The sequence below is a fragment of the Hemitrygon akajei genome, chromosome 10 (assembly GCF_048418815.1).
Source record: "Hemitrygon akajei chromosome 10, sHemAka1.3, whole genome shotgun sequence".
Classification (NCBI taxonomy): Eukaryota; Metazoa; Chordata; class Chondrichthyes; order Myliobatiformes; family Dasyatidae; genus Hemitrygon; species Hemitrygon akajei.
The window spans coordinates 912,188-935,559 of record NC_133133.1 but is presented as its reverse complement, the minus strand read 5'-3'; the positions used below and the strand labels follow the sequence as shown (position 1 = coordinate 935,559).

Here is a 23,372-nt window from a genome sequence, read left to right as displayed (position 1 = left end):
CAACATTAGCCACCCTCCAATCAGCAGGAACTGTTCCTGAATCTATAGAACATTGGAAAATGATTACCAATGCGTCCACGATTTCTAGAGCCACCTCTTTAAGTACCCTGGGATGCAGACCATCAGGTCCCGGGGACTTATCAGCCTTCAGACTCAACAGTCTATCCAACACCGTTTCTTGCCTAATATAAATTTCCTTCAGTTCATCCTTTACCCTAGTTCCTTTGGCCACTATTACATCTGGGAGATTGTTTGTGACTTCCCTAGTGAAGACAGATCCAAAGTACCTGTTCAACTCATCTGCCATTTCCTTGTTCCCCATAATAAATTCACCCGTTTCTGTCTTCAATGGCCCAGTTTTGGTCTTAACTATTTTTTTGCTATTCACAGACCTAAAGAAGCTTTTACTATCCTCCTTTATATTCTTGGCCAGTTTATCTTCGTACCTCATTTTTTCTTGGCGTATTGCCCTTTTTTGTTATCTTCTGTTGCTCTTTAAAAGCTTCCCAGTCCTCTGGTTTCCCACTCATCTTTGCTATGTTATACTTCTCTTTTATTTTTATACTGCCCTTTACTTCCCTCGTCAGCCAAGGCCGCCCCTTACTCCCCTTAGGATCTTTCTTCCTCTTTGGAATGAACCGATCCTGCACCTTCTGCATTATTCCCAGAAATAACTGCCATTGTTGTTCCAGTCTTCCCTGCTAGGGTATTGTTCCATTGAACTTTGGCCAGCTCCTCCCTCATAGCTCCATAGTTTCCTTTGTTCAACTGTAATACTGACACATCCGATTTTCCCTTCTCCTTCTCAAATTGTAGGTTAAAACATATCATATTATGGTCACTACCTCCTAATGGTTCTTTTACCTCGAGGTCCCTGATCAAATCCGGTTCATTGCACAACACTAAATCTAGAATTGCCTTCTCCCTGGTAGGCTCCAGTACCAGCTGTTCTAAGAATCCATCTCGGAGGCACTCCACAAACTCCCTTTCTTGGGGTCCAGTACCATTCTGATTCTCAGTCTACCTGCAAGTTGAAATCCCCCATGACAACTGTATCATTACCTTTGCGACATGCCAATTTTAACTCTTCATTCAACTTACACCCTACATCCAGACTGCTGTTTGGGGGCCTGTAGATAACTCCCATTAGGGTCTTTCTACCCTTAGAATTGTTTGTGGACAAGAACAAAATTTCCGGATAGTATGTTGCCTCCCAGGTCCCAGGGTCAGGGATGTCTCAGATCGAATCTACAGCATTCTTAAGCGGGAAGGTGATCATCCAGAGGGTGAATACCAGTGACATGGGTAAGATGGGGGGACAAGGTCCTGAAAAGTAACTTCACAGAGGGCTTCATTCTTTTGCATTATTGGCTCTCCCCCAGAGAAGGTGGAACCTCTAATGGACAGGATGCTTTGCACCTGAAAAAGAGAGAGGTCTAATATCCTTCTTGGAAGATTTGCTGGTGCTGCACATTGGGGTTGCAGGTGGGTGGGAATCAGAGCACCAGAGCAACTAGTGGACAGACAGATGTTATTAAGCCTACAAACAAAGTCAGGAATCAAAAGGTTGAGCATGGTGGGACTAATGTTCTGGTTGTGTATGTTTCAATGCAAGATGTATTGTTGGAAAGGCGGGTGAGCTTAAAGCATGGATCAGCATGTGGAAATATGGCATTGTAGCTAATAGTGAGGCTTGGTTGCAGGAGGAGCAGGACTGGCAACTCAATGTTTCAGAGTTCTGTTGTTTTAGATATGCTGGAGGAGGAGGGATTAAAGGGAGCGGGTCCTGGAAAATGTCACACTGCACAGCATGTCTCCTGAGGCTGTATGGGTGGAACTGAAGAATAAGAAAGGGATTACTAGGATAATTTGATTATATTATAGATAACCCAATTGTCGTGGGATTCAGAGGGACAAATTTGCAAGAAACATAAGGTTGTGACAGTAGGTGATTTAACTTTCCACAGACCTGGATGGGATAGAGTTTGGCTAATGTGTTCAGTAAAGTTTCTTTAGCCAAGAAAGAGGCTGCAGCTAGAGACAGTGGAAATACTGGATCTCCTATTGGGGAACAAGACAGGGCAAAGTGTCACTTTGGATCACATACCAAGTGTATGTAGGGGATCACTTTGGATCTTATGATCATAATTCTATTAATTTCGAGATATGGAGAATGATAGGTGTGGTCTTGAGATTCTAAATTGGAGAAAGGCCAATTGATATCAGAAAAGATCTGGCAAGTGTGGATTGGAGGAGGTTGTTTTCTGCCAAAGGTCTTCAAATGTGAAATTTTGAGAGTACAAAGTTTGTGTGCTCCTGTCAGAATAAAAGGAAAGGTTAACAGGTTTAGGGAGCCTTGGTTTACAAGAGATATTGAGGCCCTGGTTAAGAAAAAGGAGGTGCATAGCAGGTACAGGCAGAAGTGGTGTTGCAGCAACAATCCTGCACTCAATGTCAGTAACTCATTGTAGACTTCAGAAAGGATAAGATAAGGGAACACACACCAGTCCTCATAGAGAGATCAGAAGTGGAAAGAATAAGCAATTGGAAAGAATATATTTAAGATACAGTTAGATAGATTTTTATATAGTAGGGGAAATAACGGTTATGGGGAAAAGGCAGGTAGATGGAGCTGAGTTTATGGACAGATCAGCTATGATCTAATTGGATGGCGGGGCAGGCTCTATGCGCCAGATGGCCTACTCCTGCTCCTATTTGTTATGTTCTTGAGTTCTTATTTCAAGATCCTGGGAATCAGCAGCTTTTGAGAATCTACTTTGGGCCCAATATATCGATACAGTTCCAAAGTAGCCATATTTCATTAGGAGTTTGAGGAGATTTGGTATGTCACCAAAGACATTCACAAGTTTCTACAGATGTACCATGGAGATCATTCTAACTGGTTGCATCACACTGGTATGGGGGGTGGGGGGAGAGCTACTGCACCAAATTGAAAGAAGGTGCAGAAAGTTGTGGACTCAAGTCAGCTCCATCATTGGCATTGGTCTCCCCAGCATCCAGGACATCTTCGAGGAGCGATGCCTAAAAAAGGTTACATTGATCATTAAGGACCCCCATTACCCAGGACATACCCTCTTCGCATTGCTACTATCAGGAAGGAGGTACGTGAGCCTGAAGGCACACACTCAATGAGTCAGTGCTTTTTCCCCTCTGCCATCAATTTTATGAATGAACACTACTTCACTACATTTTTTGCACTGCTTATTTAAAATAGATTTATATTTACAGTAGTTCAGTTTTTTTCACTATTGTGTATTGCAATGTACTGTTGTCACAAAATCTAATTTCACAACATATGCTGGTGGTATTAAATCTGATCCTGAAGGAACAAATGAGGTTTTTGAGGAGTATAAGAAATACAAGAGTATACTACAGAGGGACAGCAGAAGGGCTAAAAGAAGGCATGATGCTACTCTGCAGACACGATGAAGCAGATTCCCAAGGGCTTCTGCAGAGATATTAAAACCAAAAGGATAGCGAAGGACAAACTTGGTCCTCTTGAAGATCAGCAGTCATTTATGCATGGCACCAAAAGAGATGGGGAAGATACTAAATGGATATTTTGCATCTACGTTTACTCAGGAGATGGACAAGAATCTATAGAAGTGAAGGCATGGACTATTATACAGATTACAGAGGAGTAGGTGCTTGCCATCTAACGAGTTTCTACTTTCACCCCATGGCCGCGTGGGTTTCCTCTGGGTGCTCTGGTTCCCTCCTACAATCTAAAGATGTTCCAGTTAGTAAGTTAATTGGTCATTGTAAATTGTCCCATCATTGGGCTACGATTAATTTGGGGGATTGCTGAGCAGCCCGGCTCAAAGGGCTCGAAAGGCTGAGGAGGTTGTTCGGAGTACTGCGCAGGTCCAGTGAATAGCTTTAAAAACCAATTCTCAAGAGAGGTACTGCCTAGTGGACCGGTCATGTTTGGAACAGTCGTTGTCGGCGTAGTCTGAGGCAGAGTAGTAAGGCTTTGGCTCAACAGGGATTCAGCAAGAACAGGTGGAGGCAAGGTAAGTAGGTAAGCTCGTTCCTTATTTAAATCTTGAGAGAATAGCCAGTGTTCTTTTCTGGGTGTCAGATGTGGGAATTACAGGAGAATTCAGCCTACCCAAAGGCTACATCTGCACCAGGTGCGGCTACATGCAGCTCCTTAGTGACCGAGTTAGAGAAATGGAGCTGCAGCTTGATGATCTTCAGCTTGTTAGGGAAAATAAAACAGTGATAAGACAGGAGCTACGGGGAGGTAGTCACCTCAAGGATACAGGAGACAGAGAAATGGGTGACAGTCAGGAGAGGGGACAATCTCTCCCAGAAACAATCTCTCAACAGTATTTGTGTATTTATTTTTCTTTTTTTTCAGGATCTACTGGGAAAGTCTCAAAGATCGACTAGTCAATCGCGATCGACGGGTTGGTGACCACTAATATAAAACATACTCAAGGATATTACAGGGAGAACGTCAGATAGTGGTGAGCACCCTGTGGCCAACCCCTCAACAATAAGTACTCCATTTTGAGTACTGTAGCAGAGGACAGCCTACCTGGAGGAAGCAACAGCAGCCGCGACTCTGGCACTGAGTCTGGCCCTGTTGCTCAGAAAGGTAGGGAAATCAATAGGATGTAGCAGTAATAGGGACTCTATAGTCAGGGGACAGTTAGGCGATTCTGTGGATGCGAAAAAAGAAACATGGATGGTAGTTTGCCTCCCGGGTGCCAGGGTCCACGATATTTCTGAACACATCCACAACATCCTGAAAAGGGAGGGTGAGCAGCCAGAGGTCGTGATACATATTGGTACCAACGACATGGGAATAAAAAGGCAGGAGATCCTGAGAAAAGAACACAGGGGTTTAGGAAGGAAGATGAGAAGCAAGACCTCAAGGGTAGTAATCTCAGGATTGCTGCCTGTGCCATGCGACAGTGAGGATAGGAAAGAATGAGGTAGCAAGTAAATGGATGGCTGAAGAATTGGAGCAGGGGGCAAGGATTCAGATTTCTGGATAATTGGGACCTCTCCTGGGGCAGGTGGGACCTATATAAAAGGGACAGGTTGCACTTGAATCCAAAGGGGACCAATTTTCTTGCGGGCAGGTTTGCTAGAACTGTTGGGAGTGGTTTAAGTGAAAATGGCAGAGGGACGGGAATAAGTATGATAGAGCTGAGGATGAGCCAGCAGCTTTACAAGTAGATGACAATGTAGTTCCCTTGTTTAAAAAAGATAATAGGGAGAAACCTGGGAACTACAGACCGGTGAGTCTTACGTTGGTGGTATGCAAACTACTGGAAAGGATTCTTAAGGATAGGATCTACGAGCATTTGGAGAAGTACAGTCTACTCATGGATAGTCAACATGGCTTTGTGAAGGGAAGATCGAGCCTCACGAGCCTGATTGAGTTTTTTGAAGCGGTAACAAAAGAAATTGATGAGGGTAGGGCAGTGGATGTGGTCTACATGGACCATTTGACAAGGTCCCTCATGAGAGACTCATCCAGAAAATCATGAGGCATGGGATAAAAAAAATGGCTTAAAGGAAGAAAGCAGAGGGTAGTTGTGGAAGGAAAGTATTCTGCCTGGAGGTCGGTGACTAGTGGAGTGCCGCAGGGATCTGTCCTGGGACCTTTGCTATTTGTGATTTTTATAAATGACCTGGATGTAGAGGCAGAAGGATGGGTGAGTAAGTTTGCAGATGACACGAAGATTGGAGGAGTTGTGGATGGAGCTGTAGGTTGTCGAAGGTTACAAGAGGATATAGACAGGCTGCAAAGTTGGGCAGAAAAATGGCAGATGGAGTTCAATCTGGACAAGTGAGAGGTGATGCATTTTGGAAGGACAAACCAGAAGACTGAGTACAGGATTAATGGTCAGTTACTTAAGAGTGTGGATGAACAAAGGGACCTTGGGGTTCAAATCCATACATCCCTCAAGGATGATAGAGTAGTTAAGAAGGTCTATGGGATGCTAGGCTTCATTAACAGGGGGATTGAGTTCAAGACTAGAGAGGTCATGTTGCAATTCTACAAATCTCTGGTGAGACCACACTTAGACAGACAGACAGACATACTTGATTGATCCCAAGGGAAATTGGGTTTCGTTACAGTTGCACCAACCAAGAATAGTGTAGAAATATAGCAATATAAAACCATAAATAATTAAATAATAAGTAAGTTATTCCAAGTGGAAATAAGTCCAGGACCAGCCTATTGGCTCAGGGTGTCTGACACTCCGAGGGAGGAGTTGTAAAGTTTGATGGCCACAGGCAGGAATGACTTCCTACGACGCTCAGTGTTGCATCTCGGTGGAATCAGTCTCTGGCTGAACTTACTCCTATGCCTAACCAGTACATTATGGAGTGGATGGGAGACATTGTCCAAGATGGCATGCAACTTGGACAGCAGCCTCTTTTCAGACACCACCATCAGAGAGTCCAGTTCCACCCCCACAACATCACTAGCCTTACGAATGAGTTTGTTGATTCTGTTGGTGTCTGCTACCCTCAGCCTGCTGCCCCAGCACACAACAGCAAACATGATAGCACTGGCCACCACAAACTCGTAGAAGATCCTCAGCATCGTCTGGCAGATGTTAAAGGACCTCAGTCTCCTCAGGAAGTAGAGACGGCTCTGACACTTCTTGTAGACAGCCTCAGTGTTCTTTGACCAGTCCAGTTTATTGTTAATTCGTATCCCCAAGTATTTGTAATCCTCTACCATGTCCACAGTGACCCCTTGGATGGAAACAGGGGTCACCGGTGCCTTAGCCCTCCTCAGGGCTAAGTATTGTGTTCAATTCTGGTCACCTCATTATAGGAAGGATGTGGAAGCTATGGAGAGGGTGCAGAGGAGATTTACCAGGATGTTGCCTGGTTTGGAGAACAAGTCATATGAAGCAAGGTTAGCAGAGCTGGGAATTTTCTCTTTGGAGTGTAGAAGGATGAGAGGGGACATGATAGAGGTCTACAAGATTATGAGAGGCATAGATAGGGTGGATAGTCAGTACCTGTTTCCCAGAAAACCAATAGCAAACACCAGAGGGCATATGTACAAAATTAAGGGAGGGAAGTTTAGGGGAGACATCAGGGGTAAGTTTTTTTACACAGAGGGTTGAGAGTGCCTGGAATGACTTGCCAGGGATGGTGGTGGAGGCTAAAACATTAGGGGTATTTAAGAGCCTCTTGGACAGGCACATGGATGAAAGAAAAATGGAAGGTTATGGGGTAATGTGGGTTTAGTATATTTTTCTAAGGATTATATGGGTCGGCACAACATGGAGGGCTGAAGGGCCTGTACTGTGCTGTAGTGTTCTATGGTTCTATGACAGATATAAAATGAATGTAAGGTAATGACACAATTCTAATGGGGGACTTCAATATGCAAGGGAATTGGGAAAATCAGGTTGGTGTCGATCGCAAGAGAGGGAATAAAAGAAAGATGAGAGTTGACATTGAACCACTAGAAAATGATGCTGGTGAAGTAGTAATGGGGGATAAAGAAATGGCAGATTAACTTAATGGCTACTTTACACCTGTCTTCACTGTGGAAGAAATTAGCAGTGTGCCAGAGGTCTGTGAGTGTCAGGGGAGGAGTGAGTGCCATTGCTACTACAAAGAAAAAAGTGTGAGGCAAACTGAAAGGTCTTAAGGTGGAAAAGTCACCTGCACCAGATGGACTACATCCCAGTGTCCCGAGGGAGGTTGCTGAAGTGATAAGGTATGCACTTATCATGATTTTTCAAGAATCACTTGATTCTGGCATGGTCCTGGAGGACTGGAAGATTGGAAATATCTTTTCAATATGCAAAAGGATTGGGAAAATCAGGGTGGTGTTGGATTGCATGAGAGGGAATTTGTTGAATGCCTACAAGATGGCTTTTTAGAACAGCTTGTGCTTGAGCCTACTCCATGAACACTATCTCAGATTGGGTGTTGTGTAATAACCCAGATCTTATTAGGGAGCTTAATGTAAAGGAACCCTTCGGGGCAAGTGATCATAATATGATAAAATCGATACTGCAGTTTGAGAGGAAGAAGCATAAGTCACATGTATCAGTATCATAATGGAGTAAAGAGAATTACAGAAGCATGAGATAGGAGCTTGCCCAGGTGGATTGAAGGAGGATACTGGCATGGGTGACCACAGAGTAGTGATCGCTGAAAATTCTGGGAATATTTCACAAAGTGCAGAATAGATATATTCCACAGAAGACGTTGTTCTCAGATGGTAGGGGTAGGCATCTGTGGTTGACAAGGGAAGTTAAGGACTGCATCAAAGCCAAAGAAAGGGCATTTAAGGTAGCAAAAATGAGTGGGAAGTTGGATGATTGGGAAGCTTTTAAAATCCAACAAAAGCCATCTAAAAAAGCTATAAGAAGGGAAAAGATGAAGTGTGAAGGCAAACTAGCCTATAATATAAAGCAGGATCATGGGTTAAGGATGAAAAGTGAAACACTTAAGGAGAACCTTAGGAGGAACTTTCTCACTCAAGAGGGTGGTGAGAGTGTAGAACGAGCAGCCAGTGGAAATAGAAACATAGAACATAGAAAACCTACAGCACAATATAGGCCTTTCGGCCCACAAAGCTGTGCCGAGCATGACCTTACCTTAGAACTACCTAGGTTTACCCATAGCCCTCTATTTTTCTAAGCTTCATATACCTATATGGGGAAATGGGGGATGTGGATTTGATTTCAACATTTAAGACAGATTTGGACAAATACATGTATGGGGGGGGCAGTATGGAAGGTTATAGACCAGGTAATGCAACTAAGCAGAATAATAGTCTGGTACAAACAGATGGGCCAAAGGGCCTGTTTCTGTATTGTAGTTCTCTATAATGGTAATTTTAAACTTAGTTCTTCAGTCAAACAAGAGAGGTGTAATATATGCTAGCTTGAAAGGCAAAAAAGATCGCTTTTGATTACATGTTGATAATCAGAGGCTTTTTCCCAAGGCTGATATGGTTGCCACAAGAGGACATAGGTTTAAGGTGCTGGGGAGTAGGTACAGAGGAGATGTCAGGGGTAAGTTTTTTTTACTCAGAGAATGGTGAGTGTGTGGAATGGGCTGCCGGCAAAGGTGGTGGAGGTGGATACAATAGGGTCTTTTAAGAGACTTTTGGATAGGTACATAGATTTTAGTAAAATAGAGGGCTGTAAGTAAGCCTAGTAATTTCTAAGGTAGGGACATGTTCGGCACAACTTTGTGGGCCGAAGGACCTGTATTGTGCTGTAGGTTTTCTGTTTTTATGACTCTCTCTTCCTAAAATATTAAATACGTTTGATTTTAAAAACGTACATCAAGGTGACCTTTATCTAGGGAAAAGTAACTTACCTGCATCTTGAAATGTTGCATCATTTCCATGATAGGCATTTTTAATTTTATTAGTCATTATTCGCAGCACCATTATCTCCCTCCGAATCACCATGTCTGGTTTGGTAATATCCACTTTAACAGCCGGGTTATTGAGCTGGTTAGCAAGGCCATTACCTGCCACTGGAAAATTGTACCTGGCAAACACAAATAATCCCTTTATATTGTAATGGAAAGCTGAACCGATTTGAAAAATAAAAGAAAAATTGTACTGTGAAAAACATAATGAAATTCTACAAGATGATTTGCATTCTGCACCACTGGACACACAATAGGGAAAACACTGAGGTCGTGTCTATGGTAAAGATCTTCTCCAAAGTCCTGAAATTCATTCTCCACTAACTACTGAAAAATAAATTTTAAAAAACAATGTTTCTTCCACCTTTCTATGTAGAAGATTCCAATTATGTCAAAATGAAGCTCAACAGCACATTATTTTTTCAACCAATTTCAAGCCTTGTCCTCTGATCAAACTGTGCTTATTAACTCCAGCAAAGCTCTAGTTCTTCAAACGCCAGTATTAAATCTTGCCTTAGCCAATCTAGTTTCACCAAATCTCTCCACGTATAATAGGAAACCATAAAACATAGGAGCAGAATTACACCATTCATCCCATTGATTCTGCTCCACCATTCCATCATGGCTGATTATCAGCCCTCTCGTCCATTTTCCTACCTTCTCTCCATAACCTTTGAAATCCTAACTAATCAAGAACCTTTCAACTTCTGCTTTCAATATACTCCATGATTTGGCCTCCACAGCCACATGTGGCAATGAATTGCACAGGTTCACACCCTCTGGCTAAATAAATTTTTCATCATTTCTGTTCTAAAGGGACGTCACACTATTCTTGGGCTGTCCCTCTGGTCCAATACTTCCCCCCCCCCCCCCCACTATAAAAAAAATCCTCTCCACATCCACTCTATCTAGGCCTTTCGATATTGGATAGGTTTCAATGAGATCCCTTCATTCTTCAAACTCTGGGAGTACAGACCCAGAGTTCAAAGCTCAGAGTTGCGTATTTATTTGATATTATTATTTTATACTGTTTTCTTTCTGTATTTGCAGTTTGTTGTCTTGGTTGTTTATTCGTCTTGGTGTTTGTGGTTTTTTCATTGATTCTATGGCATTTCTTTGTATTTACTGTGAATGCCCGCATGAAAATACTTCTTGGAATTGTATATGGTGACACATATGTACTTTGATAATAAATTTACTTTGAACTTGGCAACAGGAGAATATAAGAACATATGAACATAAAAAATAGGAGCAGTAGACCATCTTGCCTGCCAAGCCTGCTCTGCCATTCAATAAGATCATGGCTGATCTAGCCATGGACTCATCTCCACTCCCTTTTCCCTATAATCCTTAATTCCCCTTCTATGTCTTAAAACATATTTACTGCTTCGTTGGGCAGAGAATTCCACAGAATCACCACTCGCTGGGAAAAGCAGTTCCTCCTCATCTCCACCCTATTCCCCTGAATCTTGAGGCTATGTCTCCTAGTTCTAGTCTCACCTACCAGTGGAAACAACTTTCCTGCCTCTATATTATCTATCCCTTTCATAATTTTATATATTTCTATAAGATCTCCTCTCATCCTTCTGAATTATAGCAAGTACAGTACCAGCTGACTCAATCTCTTCTCATAGTCTAACCCCCCTCATCTCTGGAATCAACCTGGTGAACCTCCTCTACATCGCTTCCAAAGCCAGTATATCCTTCCTTAAGTAAGGAGACCAGAACTGCATGCAGTAGTCCAGGTTCAGCCTCACCAGTGCCCTGTTGCAGCATAACCTCCCTGCTCTTAAATTTAATCCCTCTAGCAATGAAGGTCAACATTCCATTTGTCATCTTGATAGGCTGCTGCACCTGCAAACCAACCCTGATTCATGCACAAGCACTCCCAAGTCCCTCTGCACAGCAGGATGCTGCAATTTTTTACCATTTAAGTAATAATCTACTCTTCCATTTTTCCTTCCAAAATGGATGATCTCACATTTACCTACATTGTACTCCATCTGCCAGACCCTTGCCCACTCACTTAACCTATCCATATCCCTCTGCAGACTCTCTGTATCTTCTGCACAATTTGCTTTTCCACTCAATTTAGTATCATCAGCAAACTTAGATACACTACACTCAATCCCCTTTCCAGATCGTTAATGTATATCGTGAACAGTTGTGGGCCCAGCACTGACCCTGCACACTACTCACCTCTGATTGCTAACCAGAATAATGCCCATGTCCCCCAACTCTCTGCTTCCTATTAGTTAACCAATCTTCTATCCATACTAATACCCCACCCCCAACTCTCTGTACCCTTATCTCATCGATAAGTCTTTTATGCGGCACTTTATTGAACGTCTTCTGGAAATCCAAGTCCATCTGTACCCCTCTTGGATGCCAAGTCATTGAGTGTATTTCAAGCGGAGATAGATAGGCTCTTGATTAGCCAGGGCATCAAGGGGTATGGAAAGAAGGCAGGGGAGTGGGGATGACTGGAAGAATTTGATCAGCCCATGTTTGAATGGCAGAGCAAACCTGATGGGCCAAATGGCCTACTTCTGCTCCTATATCTTATGGTCTTGTGGTCTTATCCACTGCGCTTGTTCTATCCTCAAAGGAGGTGGACAATCAGATGCTTAAATGGTAAAAGAATGTTCTAGTCTCACATCAGTGTTCAGCAAGAACAGTGCAACTCAAAACTGTTTCAACATTTATTGACAGATCACACACAATTATGTCCTGAAGAAGTGAGAGAATTTAAAAAACTGATCAACAGTTGATGGCCTTGTATACCACTGATAATTTTTTTAGGATTCAATGCTCCTTCAAACTAGTTCTAATTTCTAATGATTTAAGACCATCAGACCACAAGAAATAGGAGCAGTAATGTCTTATAATATTATGAGACTGACTGTGCTCAGTAATTTATTCTAACTTGTATCATGTATATGACTAACCAGGCCAAATGTCATTGTCATGAATTGTCATGATGCTTCACTCCCAGATGAACATAATGCCTTTTATTCATGCTTTGAAAGGGAGAATAAAACTACATCTGTGCAAATCCCTGCGGCATCTGGTGACTCTATGATCAAAACATCTTTCAAGAGAGTGAACCTCACAAGGCATCGGGCCCTGATGGTATACCTGGCGGGGCTCTGAAAACCTGTGCCAACCAACTGGCAGGAGTGTTCAAGGACATCTTCAGTCTCTCATTCCTAAAGTCGGAGGTTCCCACCTGCTTCAAAAGGGCAACAATCATACCAGTGCCCAAGAAGAGTATTGACAGCTACCTCAATGAACATCACCCAGTTGCATTCACATCTATAGTGAAGTGCTTTGAGAGGTTGGTCATGGCTAGAACCAACTCCTGTCTAAGCAAGGACCTGGACAATAGCAAGTTGCCTATCACCACAACAGAGCTACAGTGGATGCTAACTCTCTGGCTCTCCATTTGGCCTTGGATCACCTGGACAATAGCAACACCTACATCAGGCTGTTGCTTAATGATTACAGCAGTATTTAACATCATCATGCCTGCAGTACTAATCAAAAAGCTCCAAAACCTGGGCCTTGGTACTCACTCTGGAACTGGATCCTTGACTTCCTCATTGGGAGACCCAGTGCAGACTGCAAGTACCTTCTCCTACTCACTGACAATCAACCCCAGTGCACATTAAGGATGTATGCTTAGCCCACTGCTCTACTCTCTCTACACCCGATGACACAACTATCGTTCGCAGAATTTCTGATAGTGACGTGTAGGTATACAGGAATAAGATAGATTAGCTGTTTGAATGGGGTTGCAACAACTATATTGTTTTATAACTTCAAAACAGTAAACTAATTCAAAGGAGATGGGAATCTGAAACATATGGGTGTAACTTTGTCCTTATTTTAAGTGAGGTGTGCCCTCATCATCTGGTAGTGTAATGACGTATGCAATTAGCGTATTTCTACATATAACCATACATAATTATTTAAATAAACAAGAATGCTTAATCAATCCATAATATACACACAAGATTACTTAAGTATTAATGAAATATTAAATAGGCAACACTCCTCCCTGTATAGCTACAAACTCCAACTCTATAGAGAATGGATCTCAACTATATACACAGTATATTATATATTGAAACTACTATATATGGACACCCATGGAATGGTAAATTTTAAATTAACCCATTCAGGCCTAAAGATTTAATCCCTGTGGAGGATTTCTTACTCTTGTGATTAACATATCAGAAGCTTTCTCATATATATTGCCTTCTAAAATTGTTGTAGTCAGACTACTGTTTTTCTTACTTCCATGTTTCTTCTGAGCAACGTGGTTCTTCCTTGGCCCAACATGCGTTCCTACCAGAAGGACAGAGGTTGACACCAACACCTATTTGTCCTCTGTTGGGCAATGGTTTTTGGGGTTCAGCATTGAGACAGTAATGGCAACATCCTTTATTAACTCACTTTCAGTTGGCTTCATTGCAGCAGATGTGACATGCAAATGGTGGATGGATCTACAATCAAGTTGTAACTGTCTCATCCACTCACATCCCATAATGCTAGCTCTTCTGCTTTTACCACATAAACGCTCAATGTGGCTTGTTGCTTGCTGTGTTTCACTGTCACAAATGCCACTCCTACAGAAATTACCTTTTTTTTCCCAGTGTAAATTCCCAGTTGGGTACCTGCAGGCTTCAGTTTAGTAACCATATAACAAATACAGCATGGATACAGGCCATCTCGGCCCTTCTAGTCCGTGCCAAATGCTTACTCTCACCTAGTCCCACCAACCTGCACTCAGCCCATAATCCTCCATTCCTTTCCTGTCCATATACCTATCCAATTTTTTTCTTAAATGACAATATCGAACCTGCCTCTACCACTTCTACTGGAAGCTCGTTCCACACAGCTACCACTCTCTAAGTAAAGTTCCCCCTAAACTTTTGCCCCTTAACTCTCAACTCGTGTCCTCTTGTTTGAATCTCCCCTACTCTCAATGGAAAAAGCCTATCCATGTCAACTCTATCTATCCCCTTCATAATTTTAAATACCTCTATCAAGTCCCCCCTCAACCTTCTACGCTCCAAAGAATAAAGACCTAACTTGTTCAATCTTTCCCTGTAACTTAGGTGCTGAAACCCAGGTAACATTCTAGTAAATCTTCTCTGTACTCTCTATTTTCTTAACATCTTTCCTATAATTTGGTGACCAGAACTGTACACGATACTCCAAAATCAGCCTTACCAATGCCTTGTACAATTTTAACATTACATCCCAACTCCTACACCCAATGCTCTGATTTATAAAAGGCCAACATACCAAAAGCTTTCTTCACCACCCTATCCACATGAGATTCCACCTTCAGGGCTATATGCACCATTATTCCTAGATCACTCTGTTCTACTGCATTCTTCAATGTCCTACCATTTACCATGTATGTCCTATATTGATTATTTCTACCAAAATGTAACACCTCACACTTATCAGCATTAAACTCCATCTGCCATCTTTCAGCCCACTCTTCTAACTGGCCTAAATCTCTCTGCAAGCTTTGAAAACCTACTTCATTATCCACAACACCACCTATCTTAGTATCATCTGCATACTTACTAATCCTGTTACGTACCCGTGACACGTGACAGTGGTACCCTTGTCACGTGACTGGGGTTGAAGTTGTACTGGACATGAGGTAATGGTGGAGTGATGTCATTTTCCCGCCAGTAGAGGTCATGTGACAGGTTTTTTCTACAGGGTATAAAAGGAAGACCCACCCTGTCAGGTGGGGCAGTTCGTGGCTGGATTTGCCAAGATGACTTCATGTTACTGTGTGATTTAAAGGGATGACGCAGTTTAGTTAAAAATGAAGTTTTATATAATGCCTAAAGTTTAAAAGGTCAGAGCCAACGGTTTCTTTGCTAATGGAGAGTGAAGTGGAGATCAAGAAAAATCGATTTTCGATGGATTGACTTCGACCTTGTGTGATCCTCATTCGGAAGGATTTCGTTGACTATTCTCGCTGTTGACCCCTGGGATGACCAGAAAGGGTTTGAGAATAGTGTGGAAGAGAGGTCAGTCACTTTAAGTTGTTATATTTAATAAGATTCGACGTGGGAGTTCGACGCTGGGAATCGAAGGACATCGACGTGGAAGAGAATTTACATCGCTTTAAAAAGTCTCTCCTTTTAAAAGTACCGTGAGCTTTTGAACTGTCGGCATATCGTTCTTTGAACTGTTTTCATTCGGCAATTCGCTTTGGAGAACTGTTTTTTTTCAATACTACTTTAAAGACTGTTTGAGACTGCAAAGCTATTAAGAACTGTCTGACCAGCTGCCAGCAGCTGAGCTCGGACCATTGTTTGGGTTTGTTTACATTTGAAGGGGGTTTGTTATCAGTGTTTAATAAACGTGTTATTCGTTATAAAACCCCTTGCCTAACTCATCTATATTATTGTTGCCCGAATACGTAACATAAATATGGGGGTACGTCCGGAATTGAATTATTTGAGTTTAAAAAGTTTTTTGAATTTTGAATCGGTGTTTTGGTAACGGGGATTGCTCGATTTTTTTTTGTTTGATTGGCTTGTGAGTGGTATTCGGCAACGATGAATATTGATGAGTTTCTGGATTCGCCAGACGCGGATTTGTTAGCGAAGGCGAAAAAAACTGAAGTCTCTGAACTTGCTAATCGGTTGCATCTGAAAGGGATTTTGCAAACTACATCAAAAGCTGTAATACAGAGAAAGATCGCATCACATTTTGTGGCTTCGGGTCATTTTGAAGAATCGATTTTAGAATCGTTTCCAATAAGTAATCTGGAGATGCAGTTGCAAATTGAACAAATGATGTTAGAAAGGTATAAATTGGAAGCTGAACAAAAGCAGAGAGATTTTGAATATGCAATGGAGAAATTGAGGTCTGTAGAACAGTCTGCTGATTCTAAAAAACCGTTTGTTGCTAGCCAAGAAATTAAATTGGTCCCTCCATTTAGTGAAACAGAAGTGGAGAGATATTTTCAACATTTTGAAACTATTGCTCAGATGTCAGAGTGGCCGAAAGATAAATGGTCAGTGTTATTACAGAGTGTAATCAAAGGCAAGGCACAACAGGTTTACACAGCTTTAACTGCTGCGCAAGCATTAGATTATGATATTGTGAAAGAAAATATTCTCAAATCGTATGAATTGGTCCCAGAAGCGTACAGAGAAAGATTCAGGAGTTTGAAAAAGTCTGTGGAAAAGACTTATGTGGAATTTGCCTATGATAAAGCTATGTGTTTTGAGAGATGGGTTTCTTCTAAAAATGTAAATGGGGACTATGATACATTGAGAGAGCTGATTTTAATGGAGGAATTTAAAAGAAGCATTCCTGTTGAAGTAAGGACCTACTTAAATGAGAGGGGTACTGATAAATTGCAGGACTGTGCTAGATTAGCTGATGAGTATGTTTTAATCCATAAGAATAAATTTCCTCAGGGTAGAATTTTTAAGAGGAAAAATAATATGGAGACTCAAGGTAAATCAGAAATTAAATTAGAGGTTAATGAGAGAGGTAAGGAGGAAGGAAAACCTGTGAAGGAAAGACAGTTTGGTCTTATTTGTAACTATTGTAAGAAGCCTGGCCATGTAATAGCTAACTGTTTCAAATTGAAAAAGAAAGAGAAGGAAGCAGTTACAGATGCTTGTGTGCAACATACTAAAGCACCTGTAAAGTTACAGGGTTTGGTAAACACAAATGAGGATTTGTTAGAGTCTGACAAAGTTAGAAAGGGATATGATCATTTTATAACTGAAGGGTTTGTATCCTTGAAAGAAGGATCTACTCTGGTGCCAATAAAGATTCTTAGGGATACTGGAGCTTCTCAATCACTGATGTTAGATAGTGTGTTGAAGTTTAATGAAGAGAGTGATACTGGTGAGGTAAATTACATAAGAGGTGTTGGAAGTGATTTTATGCCTGTACGTTTACATGAAGTAAATTTAAAGTCAGGGTTAGTTACAGGATTTGTTAAGGTAGGACTACAGCATAGCTTACCTGTGAAGGGTATTTCTTTATTGTTAGGTAATGACTTGGCAGGTGGACAAGTTTTTCCTGAAGTGCATTTGACAATGGAATCAGAGGTACCTGAGGTGAATTCTAACACAGATTTTTCTTGTGTTGTGACTAGAGCTATGGCTAAAAAAATTGATGTGCAGAATGAGGTTGTTACTCATGACTGTTCAACTCAGGATTTGAGTTTTGAGGATGTGTCAGAAACTTTCTTACCTTCGTTGTTTGAACAAGGTTCTGGGAGTAAGTCTGACTATGAAGATTTATCTTTGTCTCGGAAGGAGATGATAGCAGAGCAGAATAGAGATCCTGAGATTGTAAAATTAAGGGAACAAGCTTTACTAGGTAGTGAAATTGAGAAGGTGTCAGTAGGATATTACTTGGAAAAAGGAGTGTTGATGAGAAAGTGGAGGTCGCCTACAATTCCTGCAAGTGAGGAATGGAATGTTGTTTACCAGGTGGTTGTTCCTAAAGTTTATCGGAATGAGATTTTGACTTTAGCTCATAGTGTGCCTTTAGGTGGACATCAAGGGGTAAGGAAAACTGTGGACAAGATTTTAAAACATTTTTACTGGCCTGGTTTAAGAAAAGATGTGGCGATGTTTTGTAAGACGTGCCATACTTGTCAAATTGTGGGTAAACCAAATCAGGTTACACCAGTAGCTCCATTACAACCTATTCCAGCATTTGGTGAACCGTTTTCTAAAGTTATTGTAGATTGTGTTGGTCCATTACCAAAGACAAAAACTGGTTATCAGTATTTGTTGACTATCATGTGTACTTCGTCTAGGTTTCCAGAGGCAGTACCACTTAGGAATATAAAAGCTAAAACTGTGACGAAGGCTCTTATAAAATTCTTTACTTATTTTGGATTGCCTAAGGAAATACAAACTGATCAAGGTAGTAATTTTATGTCTGGATTGTTTCAACAGATAGTTTATAAATTGGGAGCTAAGCAAATTACTTCGTCTGCATACCATCCAGAATCGCAAGGTGCTTTGGAGAGGTTTCATTCTACTCTCAAGAATATGATTAGGACATATTGTGTGGAGAATGAAGGTGACTGGGATGAGAGTATAAACTTACTTTTATTTGCAGTAAGGGAATCGGTACAGGAATCTTTAGGGTTTAGTCCATTTGAACTTGTGTTTGGGCATAGAGTTAGAGGACCTTTAGCTTTATTGAAGGAACAGTGGATTAGTAAGGAAGTGCATACTAATTTGTTGGACTATGTTTTGAAATTTAAGGACAGGTTACATAAAGCTTGTAGCTTAGCCAAGGAAAATTTGAAGTTGGCTCAGGAGAAAATGAGGACTTGGTATGATAAGGAAGCTAGGATGAGGATGTTTAAGCCTGGAGATAAGGTGTTGGTTCTTTTCCCAGTGCAGACAAATCCTTTACAAGCTAGATTTCATGGACCTTATGAAATTGTGTCTAGAGTTAATGATGTGGATTATGTAATAAAAACTCCAGATCGTAGAAGGTCAACACAACTTTGCCACATAAATATGATTAAACCATATTTTGAGAAACAATCTGATACTGTGACTGTTGTGGTTAGTGAGAATGAGTTGGATTTAACTGGGAACATGATAGATGATTCATCTGACTTTCATTCTAAATCTAACATTGTTTCTGTTAGGTTACCTAATTCGACTATTTTGGAAAATATGGATGAGAAATTAGCACATTTACAGCTAGAGCAGAAACAACAGATGAAGGAATTGATTTTTAAGTATAAGGATTTGTTTCCAGATGTTCCGAGAAGGACTACTATAGCTTCACATGATGTAGATGTTGGAGATGCCAAACCTATTAAACAACATCCATATAGAATGAACATGGAAAAATGTGAACTTGCTGAGAAAGAAATTGAATACATGTTAGAGAATGATATTATTAGACATTCTAACTCGAATTGGAGTTCGCCATGTGTTATGGTGCCAAAACCTGATGGTAGTATTAGGTTTTGTACGGACTATAGGAAGGTGAATGCTGTAACGAAAACAGATGCATATCCAATTCCTAGAGTAGATGATTGTGTAGATAAAGTTGGGAAAGCAAAGTTTCTTACAAAGATTGATTTATTGAAAGGGTATTGGTGTGTTCCATTAACGGACAGAGGTAGAGAGATTTCTGCATTTGTAACTCCATCTGGGTTATATGAGTATAATGTTCTTCCATTTGGGATGAAGAATGCGCCAGGTACTTTTCAGAGGATGATTAATTCTGTGATTCAGGGTTTGAAAGATACTGATGCTTATATTGATGATTTAGTGACAGGAAATGATACTTGGGAAGCACACATTATTGCGGTGGAGAAATTGTTTGAAAAGCTTTCAAAAGCTAACTTAACTATTAATTTAGCCAAGAGTGAATTTGGACATGCTACTGTGACTTACCTTGGTTATGTTGTAGGTCAAGGTAAGGTAGCTCCTGTTCAGGCAAAAGTTCAGGCAATTTTGGAAATTCCCACTCCGACGGGGAAAAAAACTCTCAGAAGGTTTTTGGGAATGGTAGGATATTATAGAAAATTTTGTAAAAATTTTGCTAATGTTGCCCTTCCATTAACTAATCTTCTGCAGAAGAATGTGAAGTTTGTGTGGACAGTGTTTTGTCAGGAAGCATTTGAAAAATTGAAAACAATGATATGTGAACAACCTGTGCTTAAGGCACCTGACTTTGAAAAACCTTTTTCATTAGCTGTGGATGTTAGTGATGAAGCTGCGGGAGCAGTATTGATGCAAAGGAATGAGGGTGATGAGGTTGATCATCCAGTAGCTTACTTTTCTAAGAAATTTAATAAGCATCAAAGAAACTATTCAACAATAGAGAAAGAATTGTTATCTCTTGTTTTAGCTTTGGAATATTTTGAGGTATATGTTGGTACAACTCAAAAACCACTTATTGTTTACACTGATCATAATCCGTTAGTTTTTCTGAGTAAGATGAAAAACAAAAACAGAAGATTGTTAAATTGGAGTTTGATGTTACAAGAGTACAATATTGTGATAACTCATATTAAAGGTAGAGATAATGTGATTGCTGATTGTCTATCTCGATGTTGACTGTACAATGTTTTTTTTTGGAATGGTTTTTTTTTATTGTAACACTCCTACTGTATTGTATATTGTGTATGTTATATGATTTATACATGTTGTTTTTTTTTGTAAGTAATTGTTAAAAATTTTTGTTCTTGATAGACCAAAAATGTTTTTTTTGGAGGGAGGTGTTACGTACCCGTGACACGTGACAGTGGTACCCTTGTCACGTGACTGGGGTTGAAGTTGTACTGGACATGAGGTAATGGTGGAGTGATGTCATTTTCCCGCCAGTAGAGGTCATGTGACAGGTTTTTTCTACAGGGTATAAAAGGAAGACCCACCCTGTCAGGTGGGGCAGTTCGTGGCTGGATTTGCCAAGATGACTTCATGTTACTGTGTGATTTAAAGGGATGACGCAGTTTAGTTAAAAATGAAGTTTTATATAATGCCTAAAGTTTAAAAGGTCAGAGCCAACGGTTTCTTTGCTAATGGAGAGTGAAGTGGAGATCAAGAAAAATCGATTTTCGATGGATTGACTTCGACCTTGTGTGATCCTCATTCGGAAGGATTTCGTTGACTATTCTCGCTGTTGACCCCTGGGATGACCAGAAAGGGTTTGAGAATAGTGTGGAAGAGAGGTCAGTCACTTTAAGTTGTTATATTTAATAAGATTCGACGTGGGAGTTCGACGCTGGGAATCGAAGGACATCGACGTGGAAGAGAATTTACATCGCTTTAAAAAGTCTCTCCTTTTAAAAGTACCGTGAGCTTTTGAACTGTCGGCATATCGTTCTTTGAACTGTTTTCATTCGGCAATTCGCTTTGGAGAACTGTTTTTTTCAATACTACTTTAAAGACTGTTTGAGACTGCAAAGCTATTAAGAACTGTCTGACCAGCTGCCAGCAGCTGAGCTCGGACCATTGTTTGGGTTTGTTTACATTTGAAGGGGGTTTGTTATCAGTGTTTAATAAACGTGTTATTCGTTATAAAACCCCTTGCCTAACTCATCTATATTATTGTTGCCCGAATACGTAACAATCCAATTTACCACCTCATCATCCAGATCATTAATGTATATAACAAACAACATTGGACCCAGTACAGATCCCTGAGGCACACCACTAGTCACTGGCCTCCAACTTGACAAATGCTGTTCAAACTTACTTTGTGGTATGATTGAAACAGCTGAACCAATTTCTAATTCCATTTTAGTTAATCTGCTGTTCACTTCTGGTGTAAGTGTTATTGCTTGTCTGTTGCTAATTTTCACAGTGTAAATCTCAATGCTAAACAATACAGTGTCACTCTTTATCATTATCGGATTTTCCATCAACAGCATGAAGATTAATGCTCTTTTTGAAACTGCAACTTTTTATCTTTTTCTCTTTCCAGTGCAGATCATTTATTTTTGTCTTGCTCTTTGCATGTGTCGTACTTTGTTGCATTTTCTGCAAGTTTCACCTTTTAAATCTGTATTTATGTGGTGTATGTGAGACACTGTCACAATGGTAACACCATTTCTTTGACCAGGCTGGTTTCTGTTTAGATGTTGCAATTTTATTCACACTCACTTTAATTCCTGAGTGCAACTCAGTTGCATCTCTATCTGCAGTTTCCATTGAAACAGTGATTTCCACTGCACTTTTAAATGTACTTGTAAGTTGTGCTTCAGTTAGGAACCATTTTTGAATGCTTTCTTTGAAGATTCCACAAACTACACAATCTCTTAGTGCATCATTAAGACCATTACCAAACTGACAATGCTCAGACAATCTCTTCAATTCAGCCACGTATGCTGAAATGGGCTCCCCTTCTTTTTGATTTTGCTTATGAAACCTAAGATGTCCTGCATTCAACAATGGCCTTTGTACTAAGTGTTCCTGCAGTACTTTGGCAATAACAGCAAAGCTAATTTCTGATGGTTTGGTTGAAACAACAAACTTTGAAGCAAACTGCCTTTAAACCCAATGAACTTAGCAAAATTGACACATACTTCTCGTTGTTTATTTCATTTGCTTCAAAATACAGTTCCAATAGCTCAGTCCACATAAGCTCTCAGTCCACCCGTAGTATAATGAAATTCATCAATCTTCCCAAAGTAACCAGCCATTTCAGATTTTTTTATGATTATTATCACCCAGTGCTCACTCTTTACAAATCCTGAATTCTTCAGTTTTTTAGACTTTTAAAAAAAACTCGATTGTTTCTTCCCTTCTGAATAATATGAGCTGCACTGTCTTTTGCTTAAAACTCTATCATCTTGCTGCACGTGCTGGACTGGGTATTTTACTTGATGTTCCTGTGTGTTTTTTTAGTTTGAATGTTTCACTCCAGTTTAACAGGTTAGCAGCTGTCTCAGGTTTGTTTTAAAACTACCTCGTCGACAATGTTATGTTCTGCAACTTCAAAACATTAAACTAATTCAAAGGAAACAGGGGAGTCCAAAGAATGCAGGTGTAACTTTGTCTTTACTTAAGCGAGCTGTGCAAGTATTACGTGGTAATGTGGTGATTAATATATTTCTACATATAACCCGTAGTTAATTATTTAAAAGAACAAGAATGCTTAATCAATCCATACATATAAATACACAAAATTACTCAAATATTATTGAAATATTAAATATATAACAACAACCTTGCACCCAACATCAGTAGACCAAGGAATTCATTATAGACTTCAAGAAGGCAAGGTCAAGGGAAAACAAACAAGTCCTCATTGAGGGATCAGCAGTAGAAAAAGTGAGCAGTTTCAAGTTCCTGGGTGTCAATATCTCCAAAGATCTATTGTGGGCCCACCATTTTCATGCAATTACAAAGAAGGCACAACAGTGTCTCTAATTCATTAGGCGTTTGAGCAGACTTGGTATGTCACCAGACCCT

At 40.5% G+C, this 23,372-nt stretch overlaps 1 protein-coding gene across 1 annotated transcript in view; it reads right to left on the bottom strand.

The window, feature by feature from the left end:
• gpc4 (glypican 4) overlaps nucleotides 1-23,372 on the bottom strand; it is a 170,935-nt gene that overhangs the window by 17,813 nt on the left and 129,750 nt on the right. The window contains exon 8 of the mRNA XM_073057738.1: nucleotides 9,349-9,524. Within this exon, the coding sequence (XP_072913839.1) occupies nucleotides 9,349-9,524 (176 nt within the window). The remainder of the gene's footprint in view (nucleotides 1-9,348; nucleotides 9,525-23,372) is intronic.